Raw genomic sequence first — 10,878 nt, forward strand, 5'->3', positions numbered from 1 at the left:
TTTATTTGTTGCAAGTCATGGTTATTATGTTGAGGCATTGTGCATTGATGATTTGATTTCCCTTATCTGTCACATGACACTTCCCTCTTTCTGTACCGACCATAAAATCAGTGTGAAACAGATCCCAGAGCAGCTAAATGGATGTTTAACATGTAATATAACACTAAATCCTCAGGCTTTATCTCACCGACCTGTGCACATGCTGAAAGCCTGCTTCGCTCTGGTCTATTTCTGACCACATCCTACATGATACTAGGTGTGGTCTGAAGAGTGACCACACTCATCAATGATGTAATGTTGCAGATGTACAGGGTCAGAGACAGAGCACCATCTAATGCCTATAGACTGTATACTATAGACTTGGAGAGTTTACAGTACCTGTCCTGAGATGAACTTTTATGGTCCATGCAAGGCAATCCAATGATAAGATGTGTTCAGAGCAGCACACAACACACAAAACAAAACGCAGACAATGACTGGATTAAATTACTGAAAACTCAAGGACAAGAACCAGATCATTCATGATTACATCAATGATTGTTTTTCTTTAGAGCTGTTTGCTGGACACTGAAAATCTTAGGAGAGCAGATTAAGGCTTTTATGGCTGAGGTCAACATCAGCAAATCTGATCAAAACCCTAATGTTTCTTTTACCAGCTTCCTGTCCAAAACTTTTTAATTGTACAATTATATTAGCATCATCAATTATTATATTGTCTATACCATAATCTGAAAAGTCTGGAGGTTAGATGAGAACTTAACCTACACATTTCTCAAAATTGAAACTTGAAACCTCTTCAGTACATTCTGCATTAATCTTAAAGTCTTGATAAAGTGTTATAATAATCATTTTTATGGTGGAGTTGCACTATGATAAAAGCATTTCTAATGTTTTCCTCCATTAATGTGCATTAAAAAAAACAACTTAAGTCCAACACAACAAACTACCTTTGACCTCAAATCTCCATAAAACTGAACTCTATAAACTCCACAATGACAGGATGTTATATGTTTGTGATGGGGCTGTTATATTTGATGGCTCTGTGCAGGTGGAGATAATAAGCTGGTAACTCAGTTTGCACTGCCACTGTAAATCACTTCTGCATTGTAAACACATCAACCACTAGATGGCATAAAATACCCAGAGCTCCTGCAACTTTAAGGTCAAGATACTGATGATAAAATGTCAGATTATAGTGTTGAATGGTGATAATTTATAATACTGTGTGTACACTACTGCTGTATGTGTCACCTCTGTATACTGAGTTGTTTGTCCTTCTCTCTCTCACCCTCGTCCAGGTGCCTGCAGAATTACATCCCAGCCCACAGCCTCACCCTGTCGTGCCCCGTGTGCCGCCAGACCTCCATCCTGCCAGAGAAGGGTGTGGCGGCGTTGCAGAATAACTTCTTCATCACCAACCTGATGGACGTGCTGCAGCGGGAGCCGGGCAGCTGCAGCCAGGAGGCCGCCGCTCTCAACAACATCACCGCTGTGGCCACGGGCCAACTGCTCTCCTGCCCCAATCATGGAGGCAACGTAAGAGTCTCACTCACACACACACACACACAACTCATACACCATCAATACTGTCTGCTCAATTATCTAAATAAAGTTTAAAACAAATAATATAACATTTGATGTGCTTTCACATGAGACAGCTGTGAATGTCACCTGCACAGCTGGGATTTTTCAGTTCAGTCTCATTTATAGTATATCTCTAAAACATAACAGAAGATATCGCAGGGCTCTTTTCATATTGAACGGGTCTAGACTGTGCTTTTTATAACATACAGTACTGTAATATAGAGACCTGGCATTTCCTCATAAGACAGTATTTGGTTACAGAGGCAAGGACAGACACTTTTCTAACAGTGAAGAAACTTTGAACAGACCCTGACTCATGGTGGGCCGCTGCCTGTCTCAACCAGATGAGTTGAGAGAGACAGAGAGCGATAAAGAGGGGAGAGAGAGTGGTAAAGAAACGCAACATAATGCATATTCCACATAATGTTAATGTTATAGGACCAATAATGAGACAAAAGACAATGTTTGGACAGTTAATAAGACTAATAATAAGCTTAATACTAAAATTAAATTGAAGACAAAAAAAGAGTCACATGCAGTATTAATAGTGAATAACTTTTGTCTCACAGATCTGAGGATGGAGAGAATAGAAGCTAAGTCGATACAGCAACATGTTAACATGTTTGTTTATTATGTAATATACTGATGTTTTCCACCAACATCATCTTTGTTTGTCTAGTTAGCGAGTAAACATCTGATAATTAGGGGGAAGAACAAGAGAAAACCTGCAGCTAATGTGAATATCATTAGTTTTACAAGTTATTTAGTCATAAACCAAAATATTACATAACCCTCCCCCCCTCCGCCTTGTTGGTATTGGACATTTCCCTAAACAAGCTAAACTGTTGGAAAACACGAGTATCTGAAAGTAATTCCACAGTTATCCATCAGATAGTTGTCAAAATATTGTACATTTCATTCAGACCCAACACGACAAACCTCATGATGGAGTTTTGAGGAGAAGTCACTAAAACCGTTCAGGGAAACCACAAATGTTTCTGTATCAGTAAGTTGTGATATTTCAGTCCAGCGCTGCATTAGCAACACCGCTAATGTGGCCCAAATGGTTTGGATTGGAAACTCAACCCCATATTTAAGTTTAATCTTTACTTTCTCTGGTTTTGCTCAGGTCATGGAGTTCTACTGTCCTCCCTGTGAGACGGCCATGTGTCAGGAGTGTACGAGCGGGGAACATGGAGAACATCCAACTGTGCCTCTGAAAGACGTAGTGGAACAGCACAAGGCCTCGTTACAGGACCAGCTCGACGCTGTCAAGAAGAGGTACAACAGCAGCATTATGTCATCATCACACTGCCACGACGTTCCCACAATCCTCTTGTGTTGTGCCTCGAGTCGGGAGTCATATGACGGGTGACTCACTACATGAAAAACATCCGTCTCTCTCTCTCTGCAGGTTACCAGAGATCGACTCGGCCCTGCAGACTCTGTCAGAGATCCTGCAGCAGCTGACCAATCAGAAGAGCTCCATCGAGGATGACATCCACAGCACCTTCGACGAGCTGCAGAAGACCCTCAACGTCCGCAAGAGTGTTTTACTCATGGAGCTGGAGGTCAACTACGGCCTGAAGCAGAAGGTGAAGTGAATCGGCGGACAACGCGTGTAGAGTTTTAGTTTCACAAAGGAATTTTCAATCGAAAGCAACTGGACTTGGTTATTTGTCTAGTCCAGTTGCTTTCGATTGAAAATTCCTTTGATATGCTATGACCTGGACAAATGAGAATATGCACAGGCTTAGTTTTAGTTTCAGTTTTAACGGATGTTTGGTTTAGACTTTGGTCTTATCTGGGCTGAGTTCACATTTCCCGGTGAGTGTTGTTTGAGTTTATTAATCAGCGTTAAGCACTCTAACAGTCATTATCTAGCTCTTAAAGGGGCTGCGTTGGATAGCCGCTCTGATTCGCTCCTATCAAGATATGCTGAAGTACATTACATAAGGAAATTATCCAGAACATTATAATGACATAACGCACTGACCTTGGTTTAATCTATTTTTGGGGGGGAGAATTTGATTTAACCTGTCACAGGCTACTCATCAGGCTCTTTTTTGCTGATGTGTGTGTCAGGGGGCTCAGCTGGTCTCATAGGAGATTAACAGGCAGGACAGAAGGGGGGTGGTGGGGGTTGAGGGAGCTAGTGCACCCCACCCCGATCCAGACAGCCAATGGCGCTGTCCGGTTGAGAGGCTGGGCGCCTGGGAGCTCCGTCACATGGGTCGCTAATGATTTACAATTCACTGGCTGGTGTGCTGTCAAAACACTGGAGCCCGAGGGGAGGGAGGGGTGGGGAGGGGTCATATGAGTGACTCACAGCTGTAGCTAGATGGAGCCAGTGCACCGAGTGTGTGTGTGTGCGTGTGTGTGTACACTGGGGGTAGATTTGGGTGTGTCATGTGCAATGAGGTAATACAGTGCAGCTTTGCTCTTCATGCTGCTGCTGCTGCTGCCACTTTATCCTCTTACACCGGTGGCTCAGGCTTGTTTTTCACAGTATGTATGCACGGCAGCTCATTTTTCAGACCTTCAGTGTGTGTGTGCGTGTCCGTGTGTGAATTAGTTTGAAGAGGCAGTTGAAGGTGTTTTGGATGAATCATTTGACTGCAGTCTGAGATAAATGGATTAATGGCCTCTCTCGTCGGAGAAGAGGAGGAGGTTGATGGCCAGATGCGGGTGAGTCGCTCTCGCTGCTTTGATCAGTGTGTGGTTCGGTAGAAAGTCAGTTCAAACATTGATTATTGACAACAAAGAACTTGAAGTCCAACACAGAGAGAGATTGCAGGATCTTAATGTGACTTGTATTAGTTTATTAGCAATAACAACTTAGAAATTAAAGGTGATTTAATTTTGCATGTGTCAAGACTTCCTGTTAAAGAAATTATCATTATGGGATTGGTGGTAGATAGCAGGTAACTGTTAACTCACAGTGCATACATTAAATGGAAGAAGTCGTTCTAGGGGTGGTGGCCTATGAACCTTTTTTAATGATATGCTTGATGATGTTGCTGTTGTTGAAAGTTAGATAGTTAGAAATGTTTAGTAGTTCTACTACGATTGATTTGTGTCAGTAACTGTAACAGTGATCTCACAGATCTCTTCGTGGCGCCACAGGATGACATAGACACAATAACATGGACGGTCTCTGCAGTAACGCTGCAGCTGTGTGGTTCTGTATATGAGCAATAACAACAATGTTCTGCAATCTAGACAACATGTTTTTACTGAGATAAGATCTCGTTCCCTTCATGCTCAGAGATCACGGTCTGTTGTCGCTTTATGTTTTCTCTTTTTTGTCTCAGTCGTTCCAACCCAGCAATCTCAGGGGTTGTGAGATGAATTGAGGAACAAGAAAGATGGAAATGCAGGATCCCATTTACTTTAATTGTATTTTAAGGGGTCATAAAATGTTTGGGAACAACTTACTGTATCTTTGTAACCACAAACTCACTCTGTCGCCCCCTGGTGTCTGCATGTGACAGGTGCTTCAGGCCCAGCTGGACAGCCTGCTGCAGGGCCAGGACGGCATCAACAGCAGCTGTAACTTCACGGAGCAGGCTCTGAGCCACGGCACCGAGGCCGAGGTGCTGCTGGTGAAGAAGCAGATGAGCGAGCGTCTGATCGAGCTGGCCAGTCAGGAGCTGCCGCTGCAGCCCGGAGAGAACGACCAGCTGGACTTCCTGGTGGAGACGGACGGACTGAAGAAGTCCATCCACAACCTGGGCACTATTGTAACGACTAACGCCGTGGCCTCCGAGTCCGTGGCCACCGGCGAAGCGTTACGACACTGCGTGGTGGGCGTACCCACCTCCGTCACCATAACGACCAAGGACAAAGATGGAGAACTGTGCAAGATGGGTAACGCAGTCATCACTGCTGAGATCTCCTCTCCTGACGGCAGCAAAGGCGAAGGAGGGATACTGGACAACAAGAACGGCACTTACGAGTACCTGTTCACCGCCCCTAAGGAAGGCACCTTTAACTTATCGCTGCGTTTATACGACCAACATATCAAAGGAAGCCCCTTTAAGATAAAAGCCACCAAGTCTATAGATGTGTCACCAACTTCAGACAGCATGAAGAAGAGGCTCAAGTCTCCGGGCAGCGGCCACATCAAGCAGAAGGCCATCAAGAGACCGGCCAGCATGTACAGCACCGGGAGGAGGAAAGAAAACCCCATCGAGGACGACCTCATCTTCAGGATTGGTGAGAGAGCATTTTGTGCGTGATGGCGGTTCATGTCTGTGAACGACTCTGCTGAAAATCCTCTTAAATCCTGAGATACATCATTTCACAGCTGCCTACACTGTGAAAAAAAAATGGAGCGTTAAAATTGTGAGTTGTTAATAATTCAAGTCAGAGACAGAGAAGCAGCTCTGCTGTCTCTGGTTGTATTTGAATTTCAAATACCTGGATCTGCATCTTCACGGGGCTTTGTCTGTGCAGAGTGTGGTCAGTTTTTCTCAGCATATGTCGACTGTTGAACAATGATTATTAGTTAGGGTCTTTGCTAGTTTGCTAACTGATTAATTGTTTTATTTATACAAACAAAAATGAGGTTCCAGATTTATATGGGAATTTATCACTGTAAACGATATAGACTAAACAATTAATTGATGTATTGGGGATACATTTAACAAAAAGAGATCATTAGTTCCTGCCCTTATTGTCTGTATTACAATAACTGGGTGTGTAAACAAAAAAAAGAATGTTTGAATGAATGAAAGATTAAGATATCAGCCTTTCATTAAAAACATGTTGCTCATTTCTAGGCACCAAAGGAAGAAACAAAGGTGAGTTCACTAATCTGCAGGGAGTGGCTGCCTCCGCTCTGGGGAAGGTGCTGATCGCAGACAGCAACAACCAGTGTGTCCAGGTGAGAGGAGCTTTTTGTCTGTCACCTTTAACAGTGCAGCCTCAGTATGTTTCAGTACACTGAATGTGCTGCATTTGATTTTAACTTTTCTTTTTTTCTTTTTTTTTCTCTCTCACAGATTTTCTCCAACGACGGTCAGTTCAAGAGTCGTTTTGGGATCCGGGGCCGGACTCCGGGTCAGCTGCAGCGGCCGACAGGTGTGGCCGTCCACCCAAACGGTGACATCATCATTGCAGACTATGACAACAAGTGGGTCAGCATCTTCTCCAGTGAAGGAAAGTTTAAGGTGAGTCAATTGGGATGATTATTGTCCGTTGGAAGAGACAAACTACTAAAATGAGATGATAAACACTACGTTGGTGCTTTACCAACATATACTTTTGCAGTCGATAATCACTGCCAGCAATACAGTTAATGATGTATTTCAGTGTTACTTCTTCCCTAATTTTAACAGAAAAACAAATCTTAATCTCATTTGCAAATGTCACACCTGATTTGCTGATTTCTGTTAGTGTGTGAAGAGGCACTCATGCAGAGTTTCACTTCCCTCTTCAGTCACAATCACAGACATTTTATTTTGGTAATTTAAGAAAATGGAGACAGCAATCCTGTGAGCATAAAGCCGACTAATACTCACATTTGGATGAAAAGGGAAATAATATACGCATACACACAAATAACAGCAACAAAAACAATGTAAATACTTGTGTTTTACATTCTAGATAACTAAAGTAACAAATAAAAAAGGACCCATAAGAAGAATAAAACATAAAATAATCATAAGAAGAAAAATAACAAATAAATACAAGGAGTTAATTAAAAGAAAGAGCATGAAGTAGGTCTTAGTAGGATTCTTGAAACTATCTAGCTTCCCTTATTGTTAAAGGTCATCTGTTCCAAGCCATTGGTGCATGAAAACAGAGCGGGGCTGCACCGTGCTATTTACAGTTCATTTATGTTTAAAAAAAACCTTCTCTTCATGTAAAAATAAACTTCTTAAAAATCAATGCTAAATGCTACAGGAAGCCAGTGCAGAGTCTTAAACAGCAGTAATTTGATCTCTGATCCTGGGGATAGGATAAAACTCTTGACTGCTGCATTTGCATTAATTGCAGCCCATCCCTATATTAAAGAGCAGACCAGTAAATGGTGTCTTGCAACAATCCAGATGTGAACAGATACATACATGTGAACAGATGTGAACAGATGCATACATACATACATACATGCATCAGCATCAGATTTAAAGTCCTTGCTCCTCTGCAGAACAAGATTGGCTCCGGGAAGCTGATGGGCCCTAAAGGCGTGTCGGTGGACAGGAACGGCCACATCATCGTGGTCGACAACAAGGCCTGCTGCGTCTTCCTCTTTCAGATCAACGGCAAGCTGGTCACCAAGTTCGGTAACCGAGGCAACGGTGACAGGCAGTTTGCAGGTACACTCAATGGTAATACGTGCACTGCCCCCTACTGTCTTTCTCCAGCCAGCTCACACCTGCATGTGGAATGAAGGCGCGCCGCCGTGTGTCCCAGCAGGAACCATGCAGATCTCCTCATCCAAGTTTTTAGATAAGACATGACTTTGTTTTTTATTGATATTAATACTGTGCTGCTCTCTTGGCCAGGATCCCCTTGCAAAAGAGATTCTGAATCTCAATGGGATTATTCCTGGTTAAATGAAGGTTAAAAAAAAGCATAGGACATACCAGAGAGATTTTCTGCACAGTGTTCTACAAGTGTTTTTTGTTGTAGCATGTTGTACGTTATACATTGGTATAAGTAGCTTGTTTTTTTTTCTCTCATCTTCTCTCGTCTTCATTTTTATGTCTGTGGTTTGTCATAAATGCTTCATAAATACCTCTAAACCTGCATGTTGACCACAAACATCAGCTCTGCAACCGCTGAAATGAATTGTTTCCGTCATGACATTTTAAATCAGATTTGGAGGAATGGGATCTGTCTGAGACCTTTTTGTTTTTTTATTCATTGGGTGATTCAGGTCCTCATTTTGCTGCTGTCAACAACAACAATGAAATCATTGTGACAGATTTCCACAATCACTCAGTCAAGGTGAGCACAGCTTCAGATTCAGTTGGTACATTTTTACTACTAAAATCTGAGTCTTTTGCAGCCTCTCATAATCAACTCTTCATCAAAGTTATCTTTAATTAATGCTAATGTGCTTTTGTTTACTCCTTTACTTTATTTAGACAAGCTTTTAGTTGATTGGATATGTTTTTGTATTTTAAATGTGATGTATGTATGTATGCTGTGTTATTTTAAATTGAGCTGTACTGCCACTCTGCACTTTTATTGTAAAGTACTTTGTCATTTTATCTGCGAAAAGTGCTATAGACATAAAGGTTACTTACTTACTTACAAAAACAAACTCAAGATTTGTTTTCTCTATTTGAATATATAGGTGTTCAACACAGAGGGAGAATTCCTGCTGAAGTTTGGATCTAATGGTGAAGGCAACGGTCAGTTCAACGCGCCCACAGGAGTGGCCGTGGATGTTAATGGTAACATCATAGTAGCAGACTGGGGCAACAGCAGGATACAGGTCAGTGTGAAACATTTCACCACATCAAGTCTAAAGGAAATACAACTCTTCACTCCTTTTATTGGATTTCTACACCTTGCAGTGTAATGAGTGTAAATACCGTATGCCGCCTTGAGGCCCATGCATCACTGGTATTTCAACCATTTGTTTTCATTCTTTCATTGAACCTAGAAAATAAGAGAATCTGATATTATAGAACCTATTACATCTTCAGTTTAAATGAACTGTACTCACTAATTTCAGTTTCAGAAGTAATGATAGTGATTACAGATATTATATTTCCAAAATAATGTTGTATTGCCATTTGCCAACTGAAGATATTTAGTTTTTGGAGTAGCTAATTAAGAAGATTCCAATATTTATAATTAATAATAGCCTTATTTTTTAGGAACATCGCCCCCTAGTTGATGTATTTCCCTCTTTGGACCCCAGTTTTCAATAAAGCAAACAAACAAACAAACAAACTGTATTTTCTGAACCATAAAACTGCCAAGGCAAAACAAAGCAATTCTAATTTCTGTTATTTTGGTTTCATTCATTTTCCCACACCACTTATTAATGCAGTAGTTGTTTTATTTCAAATGAAACATGGTTTTTCAGTCATGATCATATCATTAAAAGGCAACACTGTCTTTATTGAACTTTACAAAACTATATCTGAGATGGTTGAACAAATCGAGGCATGCTATGAACTGCATATGAGGCGTCACCTAGTTTTAGCCCAAATACATAAAATAATACAAATACAATCACAGTGATGATCTCTCTCTCTCTCTCTCTGTCTCCCAGGTGTTTGATGGCAGCGGTTCCTTCCTCTCCTACATCAACACGTCAGCAGACCCTCTGTACGGCCCACAGGGACTGGCTCTCACCTCTGATGGACACGTTGTGGTCGCCGATTCTGGCAACCACTGCTTCAAAGTCTACCGCTACCTGCAGTAGCCACTCCTCCCTCAACGCACAAACTGTACCACCGTGTACACAAACACACATACACTCGTTAGTACGGAGCGACTGGCAGATTTTTTTTTTTTTGCACTCACCCTCTCACCCGTTCGTCCTTGTCGTTGTGCCATGCCATCTGTATGACTGTGTTCTCCACATGTGGCGTCCTGCTTGACCCCAAGACGCAGAGGAAACAACTGAGAGATTTTCTTTTTTTGTGGCGTGAATGAAGCAAAAAATAAGAAAAGGATTTGAGATATTCAGACGGCGGCTGCTGCTGCTGCTGCTGCTGACTGGTGCTTTGAGGAATCACCCATGACCTTGTTCACATTCCATCATAACTATGCTGATTTGGAAAATAAATAAAACTTTAGTATTGTAAATATGTTAGATATTTTTAATTTGTTGTGACACGGGGAAGAAAACTGGAAAATAATGCTATTGCACTTGTTCTTTAAAAAATAATAATCCTGGTTGGGCACTGTGTTCAGTGAGAATGAGATCTAAGTAAAGAGGTTACCTGGAAATGAATGTGAATTCTGTTCATAGTTTCAGTAACTTGCAGCTGCTTCCTGTTAAATGCTCTTCACATTTTGCCTGTTCACTATAAAAGACGAAATCTACCACCAACTGTAGGTAGCAGGGTACTTTCATGCATGATTTGACATCTCTGTGCATGCTGTTTTTACTAATACACACCTGAAAAAGCTACTGTGCACACAATATATAGATACAGTATGTTTCAAGGAGACACCTCTCAACATCAACAGAAGAAAATTAAAATGGAGGCACTGTTTCAATTACAATACTCCTGTCTCTCTGTGTGTATGCGTGTGTGAAAATGACTAGTCCGTCATCACTTTAAATTCATTAATGACATGGTAACAATTTCTGCTTGA

General features: G+C 41.6%; 1 protein-coding gene across 7 annotated transcripts in view; it reads left to right on the top strand.

The window, feature by feature from the left end:
- LOC146992038 (tripartite motif-containing protein 2) overlaps window positions 1–10,815 on the top strand; it is a 30,872-nt gene extending 20,057 nt beyond the window's left edge. For 4 of the 7 annotated variants that reach the window (XM_085783111.1, XM_085783099.1, XM_085783116.1 and 1 more), the window contains exons 3-12: window positions 1,299–1,536; window positions 2,714–2,865; window positions 2,999–3,179; window positions 5,079–5,802; window positions 6,369–6,472; window positions 6,591–6,758; window positions 7,739–7,919; window positions 8,471–8,541; window positions 8,894–9,034; window positions 9,824–10,815. In XM_085783111.1, coding sequence (XP_085639237.1) covers window positions 1,299–1,536; window positions 2,714–2,865; window positions 2,999–3,179; window positions 5,079–5,802; window positions 6,369–6,472; window positions 6,591–6,758; window positions 7,739–7,919; window positions 8,471–8,541; window positions 8,894–9,034; window positions 9,824–9,976 — 2,113 coding nt within the window. In that variant the 3' untranslated portion in view covers window positions 9,977–10,815. The remainder of the gene's footprint in view (window positions 1–1,298; window positions 1,537–2,713; window positions 2,866–2,998; window positions 3,180–5,078; window positions 5,803–6,368; window positions 6,473–6,590; window positions 6,759–7,738; window positions 7,920–8,470; window positions 8,542–8,893; window positions 9,035–9,823) is intronic. The other 3 variants (XM_085783124.1, XM_085783138.1, XM_085783129.1) reach the window with 1 other exon arrangement.
- Window positions 10,816–10,878: the final 63 nt, after the last annotated feature.

The sequence above is a fragment of the Trachurus japonicus genome, chromosome 1 (assembly GCF_045865225.1).
Source record: "Trachurus japonicus isolate A0001 chromosome 1, Traja_1.0".
NCBI classification, from domain to species: Eukaryota; Metazoa; Chordata; class Actinopteri; order Carangiformes; family Carangidae; genus Trachurus; species Trachurus japonicus.